We start from the raw sequence: 26,714 nt of genomic DNA, 5'->3' as shown, positions 1-26,714 counted from the left end.
CCTTCCTGAAAGGTCTCAAATGTTAATTTTAAATTGGTGAAATGACTGCCTTGAAGAACGGGCAAGGAAACAGGAATTTTGATGGCTGCTCAATTTTACTTATTGATGTTAATAGTGACTCACAACAAAGGTCTCATTAATTGTGCAAGATGGCACATGTTGGGAAATTTTCGGATATACAGAAGCGAAGAATCCAGGGAGGCTCTGAACTTGTGATTTTCTAGCTCATAATCCAGTTTTGAATGGTGGTAAAAACTCCCGAACGTGCAATTATGTCTTTGATGCTATCTTTTTAAAAAGCATTGAGACACTTAAACTCTTACAAAAACAATCAAGACCTGTTCCTTCTGCTTCTAGCCATGATAGTTGAGGGCGCTTCGACACTTGGGTGGCACCGTGGCACAGTGGTTAGCACTGCTGCCCCACAGCGCCAAGGACCCGGGTTCGATTCCCGGCTTGGGTCACTGTCTGCGTGGAGTTTGCACGTTCTCCTCGTGTCGGCGTGGATTTCCTCTGGGTGCTCCGATTTCCTCCCACACTCTAAAGATGTGCTGGTTAGGTGGATTGGCTAAATTGCCCCTTAGTGTCAGGGGGACTAGCTAGGGTAAATGCATGGGGTTGTGGGGGTAGGGCCTGGGTGGGACTGCGGTTTGTGCAGACTTGATGGCCCAAATGGCCTCCTTCTGCACTGTAGAGATTCTATGATGATGAATTGAAAGATGTTTTGCTAGGAAAACTTTGTTTTTTAGAAAGAGCCAGGATATGATCCATTCTATATAAGAAAACTGTTCCTGTTGGTGAGACCCCTTTGAGGGATCTGGTGGGAAAAATTATTTCTTAGGGAGGCTAATTCTAGATCTTTATTTAGAAATAGGTTTTTAGCTTCCGTAAGGTGACCATGATAATCACGATTGAAATACTTAGTAATCTTGTTCAAGGGAAAATTGCACCACAATTAGAGATGACGATTCAGAATAATTAAATAACTGCAGTATTTAAGGAAGCAAAGGGCCTAATTTTCACCACATGACTTAGTAAAATATTTGTGAGAAAAAGGGTCAAAAATAATACATATGCATCAAAAATGACAAGGACCATTAACTGTGTGTACAGGAAATCTTCCATTATTTAACAGAATACAAAATAGAAAATTCTAACAATGATCCATTAAAATTTAATGGTCAAAAATGTTCCAACATTAAATTAATTCCAAGCAGAAAAACACATCCAGAAATAAAATATTGTAATGGCACCTATATGAAGTTAGGGGAAATCTAACTCACCTAAAGTTTTCTTTTAAAGAATGGTCTCTTTTAAGATTCATTTTTTAAAAGAAGTTTACATAGAAACTAGAAGCAGGAGTAGGCCATTTGGCCCTTCGAGCCTGCTCCACCATTCATTTTGATCATGAAATTCAATATCCTGATCCTGCCTTCCCCCAATATCTCTGGATCCATTTACCGTATGAGCTATATCAAATTTCTTCTTGAAATCACACAATGTTTTGGCCTCAACTACTTGCTGTGATCGTGAATTCCACACATTCGCCGCACTCCGGGTGAAGAAATTTCTCCTCACATCAATCCTAAAAGGTTTACCCCTTATCCTTAAACTATGACCCCTTGTTCTGGACTCCTCCACCATTGGGAACATTCTTTCTGAACCCACCCTGTCTAATCCTGTTAGAATTTTCTATGAGATCCCTTCTCACTCTTCCAAACTCCAATAAATACAATCCTAACCGATTTAGTCTCTTCTCATAAGACAATCTGCAGCTGTCTCCGACCTGGGAAAGAGAGATCAATGTTTGACTGAAGGAGAAACCGTGCCATCAGGGTTTTGGATGTAACACTGGAGAGCTTTCTGAGCAGGTGGAAAGGAGAGATGTCGGGTGGAATTCTCCCTCCGGACCAAGCAAAGGTCCATTGACCTCGAGTGGGATTCTCTGGTATTATGGCGAGCACGACTGGAGAATCCCGCCCATCTTGTTTTTTCAGATGCAAGAGGAGTTGGAAGAGATGATTATGAAGGTCAATGTCAAAAGTAGAGATCGAAGGCCCTGGATGCAGTGTTACAAAAGGTTCAATCACCTCACACCACCAGCTTCAACTACTGCTCAGTTCACCTCATCCTCACACACTTACCTGTGCTGCAAACCTCAAACCCACATCTCAAAGTTTGCAAACACTGACAGCTAGTCCAACTGCTACAACAGCCAGGTACATTTTATGACACTCTCCTTTTCTCTTGCAGATGGTGACACACAACCTGAGTTGGCAGGAACTAAACAGAGAGAGAAAGGCACACTTGCATATCCTAGTCCCCATGGAAGAGATGGTATTTGCCATTATGGGAAGGGCAATTGCTGAGGACTTAGCCAATAGTGAGGCAGAAGATGTTGAGGGTGAGAGTTTCTGCAGACTTGATTCTCCACATGTCCCACCCCCACTCCACAATTTCTTCTGATTGAGAAGCTGCTAATGATGTAAGAAGTACTTCTTACTTTCTCCCCTCAACTCTACCCTAGTCCCTTTTTCCTTTCACAAGAAATACAACCTACCCAGGTCGTGAAGGAAGGGCATGAAGTCATTGAAGATGAGAACACACCATCGCTCTATTCCAATCATAGTCACCCAGCTCAGATACTGACTGACACGGTGCATAATTTAGAGGATAGGTTAGAGGTGAGAACACCAGGCACAAGTTAACAAAGGTGTCAGCTCAGGCAGAGCTGCTGTTTCCACAGCAGCACAAGCAGTATATACTCAATAGCGGAGACAATAACCAGCAGATTTTGCATCAAGGCATGTTGTGAGTGCAGGCTCAGACTGCTGCCCTCACATCTGTGGGTACGTTTGTAAAGGAGCTTCCAGAGCGTCATAACACTCATGAAATCTGTTCCCCAACTTATCTGCCTGTTAAAGAGCTGCCGGTATGGGTCTCCTGCTGAGAGCCTTTCTCCCCATCCTTCTCCGCTTATCATACGGCGTACGGCCTCTGCTCATTCTTCCAGTTCTGCTGATGCAAGGGGAAAGCCTGTGAGGCCACCCATCTCTGGAAGCAACTGATTTGTGCACGAGCAGTTAAGTCGTGAAAAAAGTACTTCAACATTAACCAGACCAACCTAGAACATTAACCAGACCAACCTGAACATTAACCAGACCAACCTGTACATTACTGAAACTTCGAACAAGGACGGTAAAGTGTGGAAAACTGCAACAACCAGAAGAACTAATTCAGCTACCAATGTGGAAGTAGCTGATGATGTCCTAATGTAGCACAAGCTGTCTCACACCACCCAATGCATGTTCAGCTGTAGATGGCTAAAAGAGTGTAAGCTGAAGCTCTTGGTGCCAAAGCTAAGATGCAAATGAGCTCAAGTCTTGGAGGAGGTGTTGCTTTGCTCCTCCAATCAACTTGGCTCATGTAGATCAGGCCCAGGACAGGGTGATTTGGTCGCTCGCCCTGTCTTGTCAGCCTGGATCGGAAATGTCTCAACTTGTTGAGACTCTGAATTGGATTTGATTTGATTGAATTGGAAAAGTATTTTAAAAAAAGCAGTGTTGCGAGCTAATCAGAATAATGATCTGATTGCTCTGCGTACTTTAGTGCAGGTGCCTTCCCTTTACCAACATGGTATTCGGCTCACTTTGCATCAGTGTGTGACTGATGACTGTGGATGCCATTCTGGGATTTACAGGGAAGTTTTGGAAAAGGTGTTGCTGAGTACAATTTTGCCCCCGAAGATGTGCATATTGCACACCTTTTGCAGAATATGAGGCTTCTTGTGCCATGATAGTAAGCCACTTAGCTCGCAAAGAAGTATTTTTCAAATGAATCAGCTGCTGCAACCTTTTTCTATGGCTAATTGTCATTTAGTTCCTTCTGTGAAATCCAAATACGAGAGAATACACTTCACCCTTCAGCCCCGTGATCCTAATTTCCAAGGCTTGTGCATTTTCTTGAATGAATGTTGAATGGTGTAAAAGAATCACATTCACAAAGGCCAAGAGGTTATTTCCACTGAACTGTTTGCAGTGTTCCATATGTTCACTGTATATGGTAGACAATCTTGAGAAGTTAAATATGTAAAATAAAATAATCTTGATTGTCTTAAGCCCTGGATTGTCTTAAATCCAGGCTGACAAAGAAAATGGGAAATTTTCAAGCATTTGATCACATTCTATACAGGAATATCTTCAAGATATTCAAGGAATGAGGTTGGTATTGATTGGAGCTGTTTTGTTAGTAGAAAGTAGCAGCAATGTAACGTCACAGGTTACACATCGGAGTTATTCATATTGCACCACAAATAAAGGAGACAAAGTTAGAAACTGGCACATTAGGCAAAGTAACTGTCAACATAGTAAGGGCAGTTAGTGAGTTATAATGGGTATAATACTCAGGGAGTGTCTGACAGATGAAGCCTTCCTTTGTCTGTATTGTAGATTCTAAAACCTTGCTAGACTGTGACTCATTTCAACAAGTAGTTTGACGCCTGACAGGGATGATTTCAAAAGGATGAGGAGACAGCGTTAGACCAAACCGGCCAGTCATGTTTGGTGCTTCATTGCCTTCAGGAAGTTTGAAGCAGAATGATTGCAGGAGGGTGCTGAAGATCAGGAAAAGTTCCATCTTTGCCATCTGCTCTCCCATGCAGATCCGTTTTCCTAATCAAAGGAACAGAGTTGATCAGTATAAAACACACTGGGATTGTAACATAGCATAACATCATTCCTGGTCACACATACACTAAAACATGGCTCCATTTCCATCTCTGCTGAAATGCACCAAATTTCTTTCATAATGCATACTGCCCTCTATATTGTGCAGACACAGAACTAAACACATCAGAGAAAAGGTTCTTGACTATTCTAATGTAAGTGAATTTTTAATTCCACAGCAGCACAAGCAACATGTACTCAGCATCTGTGTGCTGCAGCGGAAGTTTAAAGTGATGCCTTCATGGCTGTGGGTACAAGTGTGCAAAGGAGCTTTCAGAATGTCACAACACTCCTGAAATCTGTTCTCTAACACATCTGCTCCCGAAAGAGCTTCTGCCGATATGGACCCCTGCTGAGAGACCTTCTCCCCATCCTTCTCCACCGAGCAGCCTGTCCTACTGTGTACTTTACTTTTAATTGCTGCCAAACAACTTCACTGGCACTGAAAATTAAATTTATAAGTGTGGGTGCCTCATTCCTACACCAAGGTCTAGGTCATTTATTATTAGGAGCATGGGTCCGAACACAGATGCCTGGGGAATTCCACAATAAACCCTCCTCCAGTTCAAAAAACACCTATTATTCATTTCTTTCCATTTCCTGTCACTCAGCCAATTTTGTACCCATGAGTGGAATTTTATGGTCCTGTCACGACAGTGGCGGGGCCGTAAAATGCAGTGAGTTAGTCAAACGCCTATCAACTTCAGGAGACCGGAAAACCCTGCCTATAGGCAGGAAGGATTGTAACATTCTGCCCCATGTTGCTCCAGTCCCTTTTATTCAAGGAGCTCTAACTTTGCTCACAAGGCAGTTGTGCAACACTTTATCAAATGCCTTCTGGAAGTCTATGTATACCACATCAACAACATTACCCTCATCAACCCTCTCTGCTACCCCTTCAAAAAACTTAAGCAAATTAGTGAAACCCAATTTTCCTTTAACAAATCCATGCTGGTGCTCCTAAACATTTGCACCAGTAACTATTAATTTTGTCCAAATTTATCATTTATAAAAACTTTCCCATCAAGATTAAACTGGCTGTATATGCTGGGTTTACCTTTACAACCTTTTTGAACAAGGGTGTAACCTTTGCAATTCTCCAGCTCTCTGGAATCAGCTCTGAGTCTAAAGAAGACCAGAAAATTGTGGCCACAGGCTCTACAATTTCCACTCTCACATCCCTCAGAATCCTTGGATACATCTCATCTGTTTCTGGTGCGTTATCAATTTGAAGTACAGTCTAATATCTTCTCCTTATCAATTTTAAAACCGTTCAAGTGTCTGAACTTGATGCCCTTGCATCATGGCCTACACAGCATTTTCTCCTCAATAAAGACAGTTGAAAAGTATTAATACCTTAACCATGTCCCTTGCCTCCATGCATAATCCCCTTCTTGGTCCCTGATAGACCTCACTCCTCCTTTTATTGCATTTTACCGAATTTGAACTATTTATATGCCCATAGAAGGTTTTGGGATTCCCTTTTGGAAATGGCAGCACTGTGGCATAGCGTTTATCGCTGCTGCCTCTCAGTGCCAGGGACCTGGGTTTGAATCCCGGCTTGGGTCACTGTATGTGCGAAGTCTGCACATTCCCCCCATGTCTGCGTGGATTTCCACCGAGTACTCCGGTTTCCTTCCACAGTCCAAAAGACGCGCTGATTAGGTTCATTGGCCATGCTAAATTCTCCCTCAGTGTACCTGAACTGGCGCCAGAGTGTGTTGACGAGGGGATTTTCACCGTAACTTCAATGCAGTGTTCTCTTATAGAATCCTACAGTGCAGAAGGAGGCCATTCGGTCCACCGAGTCTGTACCGACCATAATCCCACCTAGTCCCCATCCCCATTACCCCGTGCATTTACCCTAGCTAGTCCCCCTGACACTAGGCGGCAATTTACCATGACCAATCCACCTAACTCGCACATCTTTGGACTGTGGTAGGAAACCGGAGCAGCCGGAGGAAACCCATGCAGACACAGGGAGAACATGCAGACTCCACCCAGTCAGTGACCCAAGTCGGGAATCGAATCCGGGTCCCTGGGGCTGTGAGACAGCAGTGCTAACCACTGTGCCACCGTGCCGCCTGGTGTTAATGTAAGCCTACTTGTGACTAATAAACTTTAACTTTTTTTGTATTATCTGTTGGTCTCTTCTCTTATACTCTCTTTATTTCTCTTATTTCCTTTTTCACTTCCCCGCTGTGCCTTGTATATTTAGCCTGGTTCTCAATTGTATTAACCACCTGACATCTGTCGTAAGCACTTTTTCCTTCTCCATGAAAATCTCTATCTCTTTTCTCATCCAGGGAGCTCTGAATTTGTTTGCCCTGCCTTTTGAAATATCTCTTTACAGGTAGCCCATTCTTCAGGTACAGTTTTACCTGTCAACCTTTGGTTCCAATTTATTTGGGTCAGAGCCATTCTTATCCCACTGAAGTTGGTTCTCCTCCAGTTGGTTATTCTTATTCTAGGTTGTTCCTTGTCCTTTTCTATAGCCAGCCTAAACCTTATGAAACAATGATCACTGCCCCCCAAGTGTTCCCCTACTTTTTTTTGATCCTTTCATAGGATGGTTAGGTCAGCATTTATTGCCCATCCTTAATTTCCCTTGAGATGGAACTACCTTCTTGAGCTGCTGCAGTCCATGTTGTGTAGGTACAGTCAGAGAGGGAGTTCCAGAATTTTGACCCAGTTGCAATGAAGGAACAGCGTTGTAGTTCCAGGTCAGGATGGTGTGTAGCTTGGAGGGCACTTTGCAGGTGATACTGACATTTTATCCACTTGGCCCACCTCATTCCCAAGGACCAGGTGCCTCCATTCTTGTTGGATTGGAAACAACACTGCCGTACGAGGGACTCTTGCCCTTTTCTGCCTTTTACACTATTACTATCCCAGTCAATATTCAAATAATTGAAGTCTCTATTGTAACGACTCTATAATTTTTGCCTCTCTCTGTATTTCCTTGCAGGAATCCCACTGTGTACGGCAGTCTCTGCTGCATTTGCTACAGATGAAGACAAGTGAGCTGAAAAAGTACAGGATTCACTGGGCTTTTCTGGGACACCTGCTCAGCCGGTTGAGCATTGAACATGGGAGTGGCACTCACAAACGGGCTGTCCGCTTATCAGCTGACAAATAGCAGTGTGCTCAAATCGCAGAAATATGAAAAGAAAGTTTAAAGGGGAACATTTGACAAATAAGTAAGCTCTACCTATTCCAAATGGCATAAATGCTTCATTTTTCACAATGTTTCCATCTGCATCCAAGAAGCGAGAAGGATTAAATTCATCAGGATGTTCCCACATGCTTGGGTCTCTATGTACTGACCACAGATTTGCAACCACTATACTTCCCTTGGGTATAGTGTAATCTTTAAAGTCTGGAAAGAAAGCAAAATATGAATTAGCATCATACATGAGGGGGAGGGATTAGTAGCAGAACTTGAATTCAATCTGATTTTTATTTATTTTAGTTCCATCTTCCCTGTCTGTTTAACATTTTATATACTTATAAATTAAAATTGGTAATTTTTGGTTTCAGTGCATTTATATTTTCTCAAAGATATTTGAGGGCTTTTAGATTTTATTCTTTTCCCCATCTCCATTTTATCCTTGTTGGCTATTCCTGTAATATTGGTTAGAACATAGCCACATGCATCCTGGAGTGGTTCCAAACAGTTCAATGACTGTTGAAGCTTACTGGGAGGACTGGCCCAAATGGTTTAAAAGCATGGCTCTCATTAATGACACCACAAATCAGCAACAAAATCACATCAGCCCTTTGAGTCTCATCCTGGCCACATATGAGCAGAACAAGTTTAACTGTTGCCTGGGAAATGTAGAGACTAGAATCTGCAGGCCACTTCCCTTTTGCTTCTGACAAATGCACAGGATTTTAAGATTGTAGCAATATGTGACATAGAGGGTGTTGAGGTATGGTTTTAACATATTACTAATTACTCTCCTCTGACATTGCACTTCAGAAACTGGAGGGTACTGTTTATATGGAAATGTCTTCTATAGCATTACAATAAATGCTTAGGAAAATGGGGCTGATTTGTAAATTTGAATGTGGGGGCGAAGAGGAAGTGGGGAAGGTGTTGATCTGGTGAGCACTTTAGATTGGGTGAGGGATGGTGAATTTGGGTTCATGGCTGTGGCAAGTAAACGTTTGTGGTGTCGACATTAACTGAACGGGTGAAGTGTTTGGGAGGAAGTTAATGGCTATGGGGGTAATAAATAATTGAGAAGCGTAGATACTATGGGACAGTTGAGAGCTGACTAAGTAACGTAAAGGGTGAATACATGCAAAGCAGTTGACAGTTGGAAATATGAAGGTTTGGAAATCAGCATTTGGGAAAATAAAATGCTGAGGACTACAAGATGCAGATCATTTTTGTTAGCCCACTGCATGCTGAAAAATATTTAGTATAGGTAAAAATTAATTGAACTGCTCACATTATCTATCAAGGAAACGCAGGTTGTTGTAATTAAAGCCAGGAAGATTTTAAAATGGACTAATTGAAATAAGTTAATGCGTTCTTGTTTGGAGAAACAAACATTAAGGCAACAAAGTTTACGACAGCTTCTTTCTGTCTCTTTCAGCTAAACAAACAACTGAAAATTTACCTGAAAAATTCTACAGCGAGCTTTCCAAGTAATTCAGAAGGAAACTGAAAATTCTTTCCTGCACTGAGAAAACTTATTTGGAAGCAGACAGAAAGCTAGCTATCCCTCTGACATATGATGGAGCATGCTCAGCCTGCCAACTCCCTGAAGCTGATCATCTGGGGCAAAATATTAACATCAAGCCTGAGTTTTTGAGAGAAGCAAACAAGCTGAAAAGAAAAGAACTACAAAGTAAAGTTTATTTATTAGTCACAAGTAGGCTAACTTCAGCAATGAAGTTACTGTGAAAATCCCCTAGTTGCCGCATTCCGGCCCCTGTTCGGGTACACTTCGAGAGAGAATTTAGCATGGCCAATGCACCTAACCAGCACTTCTTTCAGATTGTAGGAGGACACCAGAGCACCCGGAGGAAACCCACACAGACACAGGGAGAACGTTCAGACTCCTCACAGATAGTGACCCAAGCCAGGAATCGAACCCGGGTCCCTGGCGCTGTGAGGCAGCAATGTTAACCACTGTGCCACTGTGCCGCCCCATTCAGAAAATAATTAGGGTCAGGCAACAAATACTGGCCTAGCCAGTGATGTCCACATTTTGTGAAAGAATAAATTTTAAAAAGCTATTCTCAGCAATATTAAATTTGGAACCATTACCATTGGCTTCTGGGAAATGGATTTTTAAATTGGATCACGATTTACATTTCTAGTCTCATTGATGTCAAAAAGGTAGCAAGATAACTTACGTCCATACTTATACAATGCAAGTGGAAAATACTCAAAATACACATGTAGTAAGTTATTTATTCTGAAGTATGTGTTTTCATACTGTAAAACATTTTATTTTGGACATTAGAAACTCCAGTCCCCGAGGGAAAAAGTGGCCGTCTCAACACTGAAAATATTTTAATCAACCTGAAAGGCTTATGGCTTGTTTGGTAGATATTTCTGGACCTCATAGCAACAACTAAATTTGATTTGATTTGATTTATTATTGTCACATGCATTAACATACAGTGAAAAGTATTGTTTCTTGTGCGCTATACAGACAAAACATACTGTTCATCGAGAAGGAAATGAGAGGGTGCAGAATGTAGTGTTACAGTCAAAGCTAGGGTGTAGAGAAAGATCAACTTAGTGCAAGGTAAGTCCATTCAGAAGTCTGACAGCAGCAAGGAAGAAGCTGTTCTTGAGTTGGTTGGTACGTGACCTCAGACTTTTGTATCTTTTTCCCGAAGAAAGAAGGTGGAAGAGAGAATGTCTGGGGGCGTGGGGTCCTTAATTATGCTGGCTGCCTTTCCGAGGCAATGGGAAGTGTAGACAGAGTCAATGGATAGGAGGCTGGTTTACGTGATGCATTGGGCTACATTCACAACCTTTTGTAGTTCCTTGCAGTCTTGGCAGAGCACGAGCCATACCAAGCTGTGATACAACCAGAAAGAATGCTTTCTATGGTGCATTTGAAAAAGTTGGTGAGAGTCGTAGCTGACATGCCAAATTTCCTTAGTCTTCTGAGAAAGTAGAGGCATTGGTGGGCTTTCTTAACTATAGTGCCGGCATGGAGGGACCAGGACAGCTTGTTGGTGATCTGGACATCTAAAAACTTGAAGCTCTCAACCCTTTCTACTTCGTCCCCAATGATGTAGACAGGGGCATGTTCTCCTTTACACTTCCTGAAGTCGATGACATTCTCCTTTGTTTTGTTGACATTGAGGGAGAGATTATTGTTGCTGCACCAGTTCACCAGATTCTCTATCTCATTCCTGTACTCTGTCTCGTCATTGTTTGAGATCCGACCCACTAAGGTGGTGTCGTCAGCAAACTTGAAAATCGAATTGGAGGGGAATTTGGCCACACAGTCATAGGTGTACAAGGAGTATAGGAGGGGGCTGAGAACACAGCCTTGTGGGGCACCAGTGTTGAGGATGATCGTGGAGGAGGTGTTGTTGCCTATCCTGACTGATTATGGTCTGTGAGTTAGAAAGTTCAGGATCCAGTTGCAGAGAAAGGTGCTGAGGCCCAGGCCACGGAGTTTGGAGATGAGTTTCATGGGAATAATAGTGTTGAAGGCTGAGTTGTAGTCAATAAATAGGAGTCTGACATAGGTGTCCTTGTTATCTAGCTGGATCATGTTATGGTTTGTTCTTATTTCAACCAAAGAAGCTCCATGATGATGCGCTATACACAGGAACCATGCGCTATCATTTCTTTTTAAAATATATTAATAGATTTTTAAAAAAGTTTTAAAGTTTTTTAAAGATTAAAGTTTAAAGTTTATTGATTAGTGTCACAAGTAGGCTTACATTAATGCTGCAATGAAGTTACTGTGAAAATCCCCTAGTTGCCACACTCCGACGCCTGTTCGAGTACACTAAGGATATCCACGCAGACATGGGGAGAACGTGTAGACTCTGCACAGACAATGACCCAAGCTGGGAATCGAACCCGGGTCCCTAGCGCTGTGACACAGCAATGCTAACTACTGTGCCACCGTAATGACAGTGAACTTGAGGTTTGCTGCTATTCAACGACCCTCCGACCCTCAAAAGAATTTTTAACAGCTGGGCCCCACTTCCATACATTTTCTACAGTGCAAACCCAGACAGAACCACCTGGCCAATGGGCAGGAGGAGGAACTTGGCAGCAGGAGACCACAGCCATGAAACAGTCCCACCAATCACAAGTGATTGTGGAAGTGTTCTGGTCCCAATCAACATGATGGGGCCGGCGACAAGGTATCAAAACTAGCCTTGCTAGACTCGTTTTTTGTTCACAGTTTGTAATCTGGTCTCCAACTAAAATTGCAGGTCAGGACACAGTGGCATAATTAGATTCAATCTGCATATTTAAAGAAGAACTCCACTGCCTTCCAGCAGATGACTCCTGCCTGCCTACTCAAAGGAGCATCTAAATATGGGGACATGGCAATAAGGCAAGACCACAAGAAACTACAAAAGGTCGTGAACGTAGCCCAGTCCATCACTCAAACCAGCCTCCCATCCATTGATTCTGTCTACACTGCCTCGGAAAGGTAGCCAGCATAATTAAGGACCTCACGCACCGTGGACATTCTCTCTTCCATCTTCTTCCGTCAGGAAAAGGGTACAAAAGTCTGAGGACACGTACCAACCGATTCAAGAACAGCTTCTTCCCTGCTGCCATCAGACTTTTGAATGGACCTACCTCGGATTAAGTTCATCTTTCTCTACACCGTAGATATGACTGTAACACTACATTCTGCACTCTCTCATTTCCTTCTCTATGTATGGTATACTTTGTCTATATAGTGTGCAAGAACCAATACTTTTCACTGTATACTAATACGTGTGATAATAATAAATCAAATCAAATCAAAAGGTCAAAGGGGGTAAGCCACTGCCCTCACTTACAATGCTCACCTGCCCATTTACTTTGTCCGGAGTGGGATTTAGAATCTGTGAGAATCTATGAACATAATTATGTAAGACTGTAGCATGTCAAACATAAATTGGTTAACTCTGACCCTGTTCCAACGTAAGATCTGGCAGATCTGTCATGAATACCTTTAGCAGCATATGTTTGAATTTGCCCGCTTAATAACTGCTAATTCTGCAGCACCCTTACCAACAGTTTCTGATGCCATATGTGGAATGGCAAGTGGAACCACCGTGGTCATCCGCTGAACTTCCATTATTGTTGCTTCAGTGAAGGGCATGTGATGCTTGTCCTTGAGAGAAGGAGGTCTGGACTCACCAACAACAGTGCTGATCTCTCTTTGAACCCTTTCTACAGAAGAAGGAATTAAGGGCATGTTTACAGAATGTTCCATCAGAACTTGCACTAGAATATCTGGCTACAGACATTCTGGGAGCAAACATTATATGCACAAAGTCAAAAGAATTCTGTTCCAGTTAGATAATGAATGGGAGTAGATTGAGAGCAAAATTGTAATTATGATCTGACTGGAGCAAAACATCATAATGATTTAAGAATAAGTCCTACACAAAGCTTCCAATAGCTAAAAGAGCTTGAACAAATTATTCTAGAGTTTAAATAAGGACAACAAAGGGAGTTCGTTATCTACTTTGGGCATAACATTTGAGACTGCATGAAAATTAATATTTGCTCTTTAAAAATGCAAGCCTCTAAAAAGAGATTGTGCACATCAATAAAATAAGTGAAACGCTATTCGGCAAAATTGCTTGACAAGTTCTAGGTTAATACGATACCTCTTGCATCTCAGGAATCGATCAAATGAACAGTTTATTGCAAGGGGAATCAACTATAAAATTTGTGAAGTGTTGCTGCAGCTGCACAGGGCTTCTGTGAGACCACATCACGAATACTGTGTATTGTCTCCTTACTTAAGAAAGGATACAGTTGCATTCGAAACATTTCAGAGAGAGTTCATTTGATTGATTCCTGGGATGAAAGGGTGAACGTATGAGGAAAAATTGAGCAGGTTGGGTCTATACCCATTGGAACTTGGAAGACTGAGAGGTGATCCTGTTAAAATATAGAACATTCTGAGGGATTTGACATGGCAGATGCTGTGACATATTTCCCTTGTGGGAGAGTCTAGAACTAGGGGACACAGTTTAAAAAGTAGGTGCATCCCATTTAAGGTGGAGATAAGTCGATTTTATTGTCTCAGTTTGTGAATGACTTGAGGTCTAGAACATAGAACAGTACAGCACAGAACAGGCCCTTCGGCCCATAATGTTGTGCCGAGTTTTATCTGAAACCAAGATCAAGCTATCCCACTCCCTATCATCCTGGTGTGCTCCATGTGCCTATCCAATAACCGCTTAAATGTTCCTAAAGTGTCTGACTCCACTATCACTGCAGGCAGTCCATTCCACACCCCAACCACTCTCTGCGTAAAGAACCTACCTCGGACATCCTTCCTATATCTCCCACCATGAACCCTATAGTTATGCCCCCTTGTAATAGCTCCATCCACCCGAGGAAATAGTCTTTGAACGTTCACTCGATCTATCCCCTTCATCATTTTATAAACCTCTATTAAGTCTCCCCTCAACCTCCTCCGCTCCAGAGAGAACAGCCCTAGCTCCCTCAATCTTTCCTCATAAGACCTACCCTCCAAACCAGGCAGCATCCTGGTAAATCTCCTCTGCACTCTTTCCAGCACTTCCACATCCTTCTTATAGTGAGGTGACCAGAACTGCACACAATATTCCAAATGTGGTCTCACCAAGGTCCTGTACAGTTGCAGCATAACCCCACGGCTTTTAAACTCCAACCCCCGTTAATAAAAGCTAACACACTATAGGCCTTCTTCACAGCTCTATCCACTTGAGTGGCAACCTTCAGAGATCTGTGGATATGGACCCCAAGATCTCTCTGTTCCTCCACAGTCTTCAGAACCATACCTTTGACCCTGTAATCCACATTTAAATTTGTCCTACCAAAATGAATCACCTCACATTTATCAGGGTTAAACTCCAACTGCCATTTTTCAGCCCAGCTTTGCATCCTATCTATGTCTCTTTGCAGTCTACAACAGCCCTCCACCTCATCCACTACTCTTCCAATCTTGGTGTCATCAGCAAATTTACTGAACCACCCTTCAGCCCCCTCCTTTAAGTCATTAATAAAAATCACAAATAGCAGAGGACCAAGCACTGATCCCTGTGGCACTCCGCTAGCAACCTGCCTCCAGTCCGAAAATTTTCCATCCACCACCACCCTCTGTCTTCGATCAGGTAGAAGTCTCACAACACCAGGTTAAAGTCCAACAGGTTTATTTGGTAGCAAATACCATAAGCTTTCGGAGCGCTGCTCCTTCGCCAGATGGAGTGGAAATGTGCTCTCAAACAATGCACAGAGACACAAAATCAAGTTACAGAATACTGATTAGAATGCGAATCCCTACAGCCAGCCATGTCTTAAAGGTACAGACAATGTGGGTGGGGGGAGCATTAAGCACAGGTTAAAGAGATGTGTATTGTCTCCAGACAGGACAGCCAGTGAGATTCTGCAAGTCCAGGAGGCAAGCTGTGGGGGTTACTGTGGGGTTACCCACAGCTTGCCTCCTGGACTTGCAGGCTGTCCTGTCTGGAGACAATACACATCTCTTTAACCTGTGCTTATTGCTCCCCCCACCCACATTGTCTGTATCTTTAAGACCTGGCTGGCTGTAGGGATTCGCATTCTAATCAGTATTGATTTTGTGTCTCTGTGCACTGTTTGAGAACACATTTCCACTCCATCTGACGAAGAAGCAGCGCTCCGAAAGCTTATGGTATTTGCTACCAAATAAACCTGTTGGACTTTAATCTGGTGTTGTGAGACTTCTTACTGTGTTCACCCCAGTCCAACGCCGGCATCTCCACATAATTTCGATCAGATAGCCAGTTACCTATCCAATCGGCCAACTTTCCCTCTATCCCACACCTCCTTACTTTCATCATAAGCCGACCATGGGGGATCTTATCAAACGCCTTACTAAAATCCATGTATATGACATCAACTGCCCTACCTTCATCAACACACTTAGTTACCTCCTCAAAAAATTCAATCAAATTTGTGAGGCACGACTTGCCCTTCACGAATCCGTGCTGACTATCCCGGATTAATCCACATCTTTCTAAATGGTCGTAAATCCCATCCCTAAGGACCTTTTCCATCAACTTACCAACCACCGAAGTAAGACTAACCGGCCTATAATTACCAGTGTCATTTCTATTCCCTTTCTTAAACAGAGGAACAACATTCGCCACTCTCCAGTCCTCTGGCACCATCCCCGTGGACAGTGAGGACCCAAAGATCAAAGCCAAAGGCTCTGCAATCTCATCCCTTGCCTCCCAAAGAATCCTAGGATATATTTCATCAGGCCCAGGGGACTTATCGACCTTCGGTTTATTCAAAACTGCTAGTACATCCTCCCGCCGAACATCTACTTCCTCCAGCCTATTAGCCTGTAACCCCTTCTCTTCCTCAAAAACATGGTCCCTCTCCTTGGTGAACACTGAAGAAAAGTATTCATTCATCACCTCTCCTATCTCTACTGACTCCATACAGAAGTTCCCACTACTGTCCTTGACCGGCCCTAACCTCACCCTGGTCATTCTTTTGTTCCTCACATAAGAGTAAAAAGCCTTGGGGTTTTCCTTGATCTGACCTGCCAAGGACTTCTCATGCCCCCTCCTAGCTCTCCTAAGCCCCTTTTTCAGCTCATTCCTTGCTAACTTGTAACCCTCAATCGAGCCAACTGAACCTTGTTTCCTCATCCCTACGTAAGGTTCCCTCTTCCTTTTTACAAGTCTATTCCAGCATGGTATGGTAAAACGCAGCCCCACATGCTGCAAACAGCAATTGCAATTTTCTTGATTATAACTGTTCTAATTGTCATTTTAAAATAAAGAATATTAAAGGGAGATTTAATAGAGGTCTTAAAAATTATGATGAGCTTTTGTAAGAATCAAATAAGGAGATCTATTTCCAGGGATAGAAGGGTAAAATGCAAATTTAAGGTAATTGGTAGAAAAAGTACAGGTAAAATGAGGAGAATGCATTATGATTTGGAATGTACTGCCTGAAGGGGTGGTGAAAGCAGGTTCAATTATAACTTTCAGAAGGGAATTGGATAAATAATTAAAATGGAAAGTTTTGCAGAGTTATGGGAAAAATGCAGGGGAATGGGTCTAATTGGAAAGATCTTTCAAAGAACCTACACAGGCACCATGAGCCAAACAGTGCACCCTTATCTGTTCTATCATTCCATGATACATTGCCCAAGAGTTTAAACACATTTTGTGGGGCAACCAGCAAGTGTATCATGCAGCTCATGACACAGAGCAGTGTCAATGCACTGTGCCACCTTTGTATGCTTCTATAGTTAAAAAAGAATGGGGAGAAAAGAGTTGGACAAGTTTTCACGTGTATTGAAAAGCATAGAAGTGTTACTTGTACGTAATAAATACGATTTTTTGACCCAATATTTACAAGCCCTATTCCAGTGATCCCTTGTTTTAATCATATTGAATCAGTTATGTACCTTGAACTTCCGGATGTGCAGCCATGAAGAGAATAGTCCACAACACAGTGTTAGATGTTGTGTCTGTTCCTGCCACAAAGAGATCTCCAATTATATAAAATAAGTAATCTTCACTGAAGCTTGTACTTTGATTTCTTTGTATTTCATAGTCTATTTCTTTCAGGTAAAAATCAACAAAATCACGGGGGTTTTCAGGGTCCATAGTTTCTCGGTGCTGAGCTATGATGTTTTTCAGGAATGCAGTTACATCTTTTACTGTTTGGGCAACCTCCTTGAAAGGCCCAAAGGGTAAGTACTGAAGTAAAGGAATTATATTAATGAGCATTGCAGGGCTGTTTGACGCTAATTTCATCCCTCGGACAATCAAACTCAGCATGGTTCTAAATTCCTCATCTTCATATTCAAACCGTTTCCCAAAGCACATTGAGCAAATGATGTTAGACACAGCATTATTAATGACATGAAAAGGAGAGAAGGCGGTCCCCAGTGCTTTGGAAAACTCCAACTTCACAAATTGCAGTTCCTCTATGATTTTAGGCTCTAGATCAAGTTTCCCGAAGCCAAAATGTCTCAGTGTAGAGAGAGAAAATTTTCTTTGTTGCTTCCAGACCACGCCATATGGTGCAAAGACTATTCCTGAAAATAATCACATATGTACTTATTATTACTTTAAAGAGCACTTGCATTTCCCACATGGTTACATCATCCTAAAGGTTCTGAAGCCAGATGCTTGTGCACTGCTCACTATCTTTCGGTTGCATTTCACATTGTTTGAAAACCACTATTTAAGGGGAACCATTGTGTGTTGGATTTTCATTCTAAAGGCGGAGTCAGACCGCCCGCCTCGAGAGAATGTCTCAGAAAAGACGGGATTCTATTCTGGGCTTGGCTGCAGTCTGGCTAGTCAACTGGGAAAATGTTTGGAGGCAAATGATTGCTGGGTGCTCTGCTGAGCTCTTTCAACAGTCTAACACATTTCTGAGCTCTCAGCCAAGACAAAATAATGAGGCTTGGCTGAGAGTTCAGAAATCCATTACACTATTGAAACAGCTGAGCCCCAGGAAAAAAACATTGCCTGATTGGCAGCTCTGGCTTTCTTCTGTCAATTCTACAATGTTTATTTACACAAGATAAAGGGATTTCAAGTGCTTATAGTGTCTGCTATTGATACTTTAAATGGGCTGGATGACTGACATTTTTATTGGCCTGTAGTATAAAGGGGTTTATTTTTGATGAAAGTGAAAAGCTATAAATGAGTGACTTTTTAAAAGTTTTTTTAATACATCCTATTGTCACTATATGGTTCATTGGTTCTGTACAGTGTACAGTGGGTGAGTGGGCACGTAAGTGCATTGCCCTGGCATGGTGTGGGCATGAGGGGCCGTAGTGGGTGGTGGGGGGGCCTTTTGAACTTACCTTTCAAAAGGGTCCCTCATTCACACTATGGTTTGCAACATTCCCGAGGTGCTGTGAACCATTACTTATTGAAAAGCTGGCCCAGTTCCATGAAAATTAAGGAAGCCTAGTGCATGGCTATCCCTGCAATGGAACCAGGTAGGTCAGGAGTGAAGGATGCAAGCTTGCGACCTGAGCCTGCCCGTGCCCTTAAAACGCTCTACTGAAAATTGAAAATCTTGGGAATGGGGTCAGGAATCCGGAATTGGCTCTCTCCTGCCGTTCTCATCCCTCCTTAAGTCTCCCGACTCCATGAAAATTCAGCCGCTTTATGAAAAAGGTCTTCTTTTATGACATTATGAATAAAGTTGCTCACAACAATTGAAAGTAGTTACTTAAGTGGCACTTTTTTAAAGCAGAGATGTTCCACTCAAAATGGTAGAACTTAGTCAGCCCTTGTGTTTATCTTTAGAACGAGTCTATTATGTATATACCGCACCTTTATAAGATTTGATTGTATTTTTTTTTAGTTGAATATTTTATCTTTAATACTTAAATAGTTGCTGACAGACAGGACTGGAGAAGACATTAACAAATTATTTAGGAAGAGACAACTCACTAGCTACAAAGACAAATGATTTACAAGCTTCCCGACATCATGAATCATGATATTTTCCAGCATCACATCATGCAACAGTTAATATTTCCATTGTACAGTGCTTTTTGGTACATTTATAGCTCCAGATCCATTACAATTCCAGTAATAGACAGAAGTGCTGAGTGGATGATCATCATGGCCTTCTCCTGAGGGCCCCACCATCACAGAAGCTAGTCTTCAATCAATTCAATTCCCTGCACATAATATCTCAAAATGAGTGCACAGGATATAGAAAAAGTTGTCAGCCCAAACAACATCCTGGCAGTAGTGCTGAAGATTTGTGCTCTAGAACTAGTTTGTTCCAGTACAGCTACACTGGTACAACAATGAGGAAAACTGCTCAGCTACGTTCTGTCCACAAAAAGCAAGGCAAATCCAATCCAGTCAACTATCAACTCGTCAGTCTATCATCAATCGTTGCCCTTGAGTGCACCATATGCAAGAGCACTGCAGCAATTCATCAAAGCTCCTTCACCAGTACCTTCCAAACCCTCGATCTCTAAAACATAGAACAGGGTTGTCCAAGATATGACCACTCACCTGAAGAAGGGGCTTAGAGCTCCGAGCGCTTGTGTGGCTTTTGCGACCAAATAAACCTGTTGGACTTTAATCTGGTGTTGTTAAACTTCTTACAAGATATGACCTGCAGCCCACAATCTGACTTTCTATCCTGCTCTGCTGACTCACTGTTCAAAATACAGATAAGTGGAAGTGATAGATTTGCAAAGAACTGCTCCTCTGATCACAGGCCGGTTCTTTCCCACAATTGCTGTTGATCTCAGCAGCAAATGCAGGAGAGAAACAGGCTGTGAATGGAAGAGCAGTGAGCAGTGTGAAAGTAAGTTGTGCATTCTCTCTCCGCCTTTGGCCGTGCTCTCTCTTATCCTCAGGTGCAGGTGCCAGCCTCCTAAAGCAGCACGAGGGTCAAGATGGTGGAGCGGCCCAAAGAAGCCACCAGGAACAGCAGTCACACGACCGTCCACTTGGCGCACAAGCCGGGGCAGCTGGATTGTCCAACAGAGCAGAGTGTTATGGATGCAAGCTTGTTCCTCAGAGCAACATCCCCTTCGACAACATCCCCTTAGGGGCGGCACGGTAGCACAGTGGTTAGCACTGCTGCTTCACAGCTCCAGGGTCCTGGGTTCGATTCCCGGCTCGGGTCACTGTCTGTGTGGAGTTTGCACATTCTCCTCGTGTCTGCGTGGGTTTCCTCCGGGTGCTCCGGTTTCCTCCCACAGTCCAAAGATGTGCGGGTTAGGTTGATTGGCCAGGTTAAAAATTGCCCCTGAGAGTCCTGAGATGCGTAGGTTAGCGGGTAAATATGTGGGGGTAGGGCCTGGGTGGGATTGTGGTCAGTGCAGACTCGATGGGCCGAATGGCCTCCTTCTGCACTGTAGGGTTTCTATGATTTCTACGACATCATCAGCTGACTCAGCAATGACTTTCCCTCCATAGTGGGAATGTTCGCTGATGATTCCACAGCGTTCAGTTCCATTTGCAACTCATCAGATAATGAAGCAGTCTGTGGCTGCTGGTAGTAAGAGCTGGATAACATTCAGGCTTGGGCGGATTAAATAGCAAGTAAAATTCATGCCACACAAGTGCCAAGCAATGAATATCTCCAACAAGATGGAATGATTGCACCATAAATGCAGATTATAAATAGCTGAGGTCCAAGCACTAATCCTTGTGGTAGGCTGATAATAAGAGCCTGTCATCCTGAAAATGTCCCTTTTTTCCCTTCCATCTGTTTCTGCTCATTAACCAATCCGCAATCCATGAAAACAATCCCCAATACCACCAGTCCTAATTCTGTGTAATAGCCTCTTGTGTACCAATTTAAGTTCACAGATGCTCCTTGATTTGCTGAGTATTTTAAACATTTTCTGTATTTTATTTCAAATTTCTAGCCTATGTTATGGTTTGTTTTTGATCAGGGGATCCTATGTAGGGTGATCTTCACTGAATTAGCTAAAGCTCAGTGTAGTCCATCTCAATGTGCAAGTTTAGATACAAGTGATTCACACATTGATGGACAGAAATTGAAAGTGTTCCACAAATATGGTGCCAACATTGAAAAGTAGCCCATGACATCAGTTACATAGAAAATAGGAGCAGAACTAGGCTACTTGGCCCTTCGAGCCTGCTCCACCAATCAGTATGATCATGGCTGATCATCCAACTCAACAGCCCGATTCCACTTCCACCCTAAGACCTATATCTAACTCCTTCTTGAAAACATACATTTTGGCCTCAACTGCTTTCTGTGGTAGTGAGTTGATTGTTGCTAAACCTTTATGAACTGATTATCTTTTAAAAGAATACTCATGGATATGATGGCGGCACAGTCTCAACTGCAGTGAGACTGCACTGCTGCCTCACAGCACCTAAGGCCCAGGTTAAATCCTGGCCTTGGGTCACTGCCACTGTGGAGTTTATATGTTCTCCCCACGTTTGCATGGGTTTCCTCCGGGTGCTCAGGTTTCCTCCCACAGTCCAAAGGTGTGCAGGTTAGGTTGATCGGTTGTGTTAAATTGCCCTTAGTGTTCCAAGATGCATAGGTTAGGGGGATTAGTGTGGTAAATACATGGGGTTACAGGGATAGGGCCTGGATGGGATTCTCTGTTGGCGAGTCGGTGCAGACTTGAATTGCCTCCTTCTGCACTGCAGGGATTCTATACTATAATTTGTCCCTTGCATGTTGGGAAAAATATATGGAAATAGTGGGGGTGAGATTGGTCCCTATTGCACTCATTTTTCTGAGCAAAATATTTCTTGGGTACCAAACTGAAAGCCAATAACTTCTAAATGTCCAGGGCATCTGCATAAATTATGTATTACACACTGTGAACATGAAAATTAAGGTCCTAGTGCCTGTCTTAGGATTCTGCTTGAAAGAACATCATCAGCTGGGTAGACCAGTGCTACTCAGTTTTTCAGGGCCCACAGCAGTCTAACCAGCAGAATATAAGGGAACTGCTGGAGGTAGCCTAACTTTTTTAGACATAACTAACTTCTTTATATTTTGTTTCTGTAGAACGAAGAACAATAGTGCCCCTCCTGACTCCTTACTTGTGACTAATAAATAACCTTACTTACTTAAATACTGCAAGCCTATTTTGAAAAATATATCAAATAAAAGATTACCAATCTGAAACTTTTAATCTAATACTCTCGCCACAGAAGCTGCTTAACATGCTGTGTATTTCCACCATTTTCTATTTATATCTCAGATGTTCAGCATCCACTTGTTTTGAGAGAAATATAGGCATAGATACCAGGAGAGCTCCTTGATCTTCTTCACTGTGAAGAAATCTACGTGACCTTTAAAAATAAACATGTACAGGCTGATATGTTCAGCCAAAAAACAGCATCTCTGAAAATGTAGGACTCCCTCATTTCTGCCCAAAAGATTCAACCAAAATTACAAAATCAAGTTCCATGCCAGGCTATCCATATTAAAGTTAAGGTTCATTTATTAGTCATAAGTAAGGTTTACATTAACACTGCAATGAAGTTACTGTGAAATTCCCCTAGTCACCACACTCTGGTGCCTGTTTGGGTCAATGCACCTAACCAGCATGTCTTTCAGACTGTGGGAGGAAACCCACGCAGACACAGGGAGAACATGCAACCGCCACACAGACAGTGACCCAAGCCAGGAATCGATCCCAGGTCCCTGGCGCTGTGAGGCAGCAAAGCTAACCACAGTGCCTTGATTTGTAGACAAATCAATCTAAGAGCCTTTTTGTTTGTTCAAATTGGGAGTTAGCTGAACTATAACTATGACATAACTCTGGGGCATGTTGGTACATTATGTTGTCCCGCCATAATAACACAAAACAATTCTCCAAACAGCACAATATTGCATTCTTTATTTCCAATATGCTTTTGCACCATCCATACACCTTCACCTTCTCCCAACTGTCCATTTGATCCAAGTCACTGTGTGATGAATCACGTTCCACCTCTGAGCACAGGAGAGCTAATCTTTGTCAGCAACCAGGCTGAACAGTAACATGGCTCGTGACTTGTACGTTTATTGGATGGAGCAGAGTTCCAGCTATGACTGCAATCTGCCCCCACAGTAGTCTTCAAACTATTATTACACCAAGTCATTACAGAATTAGTTTCACAAGAAATTGATTCTAATCTATTCTGTAAATTACCCTGTGATTTTATACCGTGCTAGTTCTTTATCAATTTTGATTTTTCAGGAACCAGTCGATATTTTTGATGCAGGAGGTGGGTGATGACAGCTTTATTTCCCTTTAGGTTTATGAGGGGAGGCCACTGGAATTTTTTTTAATTTTTTTTACATTTTGGGTTTTTTGGTTGGGGGAAGGGGTTTTTGCTGTTTATTTTGTCCCTTTGAAGAACTTCCCTTGCATTATCTTTCCACCTCCCAACTTTTTCTGTCTTTTTAAGTGAACAGTGCTCATGATTCTGGCCTTTCAGGGCTTCAAATATTCTATTTAATTAAAGCATATGGTATTTAATGCTGTAACTGTTTATAGTCTTTTCAGAACTGGCAGGCATTTTCTGCTTTCATTTCATTGCTTCTTTCCAGTTTCTTCCTTTCCCAGTTAGGAAATCCTTGACATCCCACTTAGCTTAGCAACCAAGATGTAAAGCTCATATTGCATGGAAGATCAAGTGATACATTGTCACTTCGTGTTTCTCTCTCAGCTTTCTTTGTTGCTGTTTTTAAATCACTTCTTGTTTTTGTCCTGTTTAACTCTCGGCCTTTTGGCTAAGATCAATGTAGTATGGACATGCTGTGCTTGGTTGAAGTAATTAGGTTACATTTTAGCTTCATTTGAAGCAATTTTAAAAAGCGGCATCTCGGCCTTTTGGCTAAGATGCAAATGAGATCAAGCCTTGGAGGAGGAGCTATGCCTACTCCAATCAGCTTGGATCATGTAGATCAAGCCCGACAGGCGGTGAGAGCCCTGTCTTGTCAGCTTGGATCGGGAATGTCTCAACTTGTTGAGACTCTGAATTGGACTTGACTTGATTGAATTGGAATAAAAACAAAAATAAACTCCTTTCCTTACTTCTCTTAAGAATCCCCAAAGAACAAATGATTAAATAGCAAACCATATAAAAAGAAATACACAGTAATCTGGGAGAACTCAGGAAGTTAGGTGACAATGAAAATGTTAATTTAGAAAACAATCCCTTGTCCGTATTTGGAATGTGGAATAATATGAGATTCATGCCTATTTTTATTAAAATTTCATAATTGACTGGGTGAAATTCTCTTATTTAAGTTAATTTTTCTCTAACTATAGACCAATTAACATGATCAGGCAACTGTACAGCTTTAACAATGTGGGCTTTATGAGAATGTAATTGTGTTATCAAGTCATTAATTGCAGAGGAAAATAGACTACTGTATTGTTTTTATTGAGAAATTACACCGCTTTATATCATGTTCATCTAAATATACTCATATTGTACAATCCATTGCATTTATTTCATTCACAAGCAACATCAAGCATTCAACAGATCCTCAATAGGGATGACTTCACCGCACCATATTAACATCTTGATCGGTACCAAGTTTTACGCATATTGGCCTACTACTCTCCTGTAAAGTTCAAGAAAAAGGGCATTGTTGTCCAATTAAGACAATGTTTGAGTTGAATAATTTATTTTGAATAACTCATAGAATCCCTAAAGAAGGAGGCCATATGGCCCATCAAGTCTGCACTGATTCTCCGACAGAGCATCTTACCTCGATTCTATCCTCGTAACCCCATGTATTTACCCTGTTAATCCTCCTAGCCTCCACATCTTTGGACACTAAGGGCCAATTTAGCATGGCCAATCAACTTAACCTGCACATCTTTGGAATGTGGGAGGAAACCAACGCAAACAAGAGAACATGCAAACTTCACACAGACAGTTACCCATGGCTGTATTTAACCTAGGTCTCTGGCTTTGCCAGACAGCAGTGCTAGCCACTGCAGTTACCACCATGCCCACTTCAGATCATAAGCACCACTCCCACTTTTCTTTGCATGGCAACTATTTGAAATCATTCTGTCACTGCCACTGACAGCTCCTCGAGACCTATTTTTCTTTACTTGTCCCATAGCATGCCTTTTGCTAGACATCATTATCCTTTTATCACTTAGTCTTTCCTGCCTTCCATTCTTTCTCAGACCTGCTGTATTGTTCTTTCCTCCCCTCACTGCTTTCCGTCTTTGTACTTGATTAAAACCTGTTAGATAGCTACTTTTTCCCCCCAGTTTGAGATGATAGGTCACTGACCTGAAACAATGACTTTGGTTCTCTCTCCACAAATGCCACCTGATTTGCTGGGCATGTCCATCTTTTCTTGCTCTTATTTCATATTTCCATATGCTTGTTTTTTTCTATTTAATCAATGGGTACCCTATCATCCATTGACAGTCTTTTTCTTTAACCAAGTCATTACTATCACCCTCTAGGCACTTTCCTTAGTTGGCGACTTTATCTTGGTTGGTGGTGTCAAGCCACTGACAAGGCACCCACTAGCACTTTCTTTAACCAGTTGGTTTCTGTCAGCCACTAGCATTCTCTTTAATCGGTTAGTGCTCTCTCTCTAACCTTTACGCTGGGTTATGATGGTGATCAGAGGGATGGTAGGTCTGTCGGAGAACACCTCGGCGTTGCGCTGCAGCGCATCTCTAACCATGCGGAAACCACTGAGGACGACCAGGAGCCGGCTGCCCAGGTACAGGCTGCAAATGTCGCCGTACTCCTCGCCCAGGGCGGTGAGCTGCAGGTGCGGCGGGAGTTGCGCTCCGGAGGCCGGCCTGCAGGAGGGCAGCGAGCCGATCAGCGGCCAGCAGGGCGGCCCGGGGGGCAGCCTGCAGCGGGCCCGGGTCCGGCAGCGCTTCAGGAGGTAGCGGCTCAGCAGGAGGGCGGCGAGCGCCAGCAAGACAGGCGGCAGCCAGTGTCCGGCCGCGAGGGAGTGACCGGCTCCCGGACACTGTCCGGCCGCGGGGGAGTGACCGGCTCCCGGACACCGTCCTGCCGCGGGGGAGTGTTCGGCCCCGGGGGAGTGACCGGCTCCCGGACACTGTTCGGCCGTGGGGGAGTGTTCGGCCGTGGGGGAGTGTTCGGCCGCGGGGGAGTGACCGGCTCCCGGACACCGTCCGGCCGCGGGGGAGTGACCGGCTCCCGGACACCGTCCGGCCGCGGGGGAGTGACCGGCTCCCGGACACTGTCCCATCGCCGCCATTTTGTCGCCGCCGACTGGCTCTGCCCGTGACGTCAGCGGCCGGGGTCAAAGTGCAAAGATGTCTTTCCTCCACCTCTGGC

At 43.0% G+C, this 26,714-nt stretch overlaps 1 protein-coding gene across 2 annotated transcripts; it reads right to left on the bottom strand.

Moving 5' to 3' along the window:
- cyp2u1 (cytochrome P450, family 2, subfamily U, polypeptide 1) lies at window positions 1-26,714 on the bottom strand. Of its 2 annotated transcripts, none has more exons than XM_078230836.1 (5): window positions 25,998-26,714; window positions 17,348-17,983; window positions 12,952-13,113; window positions 7,936-8,103; window positions 1-4,670 (listed from the first exon to the last, which is right to left on the bottom strand). In XM_078230836.1, exons 1-5 carry the CDS (start codon window positions 26,632-26,634, stop codon window positions 4,480-4,482), a joined length of 1,794 nt encoding a protein of 597 aa, XP_078086962.1. In that variant the 5' UTR covers window positions 26,635-26,714; the 3' UTR covers window positions 1-4,479. The 2 variants fall into 2 exon arrangements, with proteins under 2 accessions (XP_078086962.1, XP_078086963.1); XM_078230837.1 differs by having other exon boundaries at window positions 17,348-17,977.

The sequence above is a fragment of the Mustelus asterias genome, chromosome 16, assembly GCF_964213995.1.
Source record: "Mustelus asterias chromosome 16, sMusAst1.hap1.1, whole genome shotgun sequence".
Lineage (NCBI taxonomy): Eukaryota > Metazoa > Chordata > Chondrichthyes > Carcharhiniformes > Triakidae > Mustelus > Mustelus asterias.
Note: the sequence above shows the minus strand (reverse complement) of the source record. Positions and strands in the feature narration are given on the sequence as shown.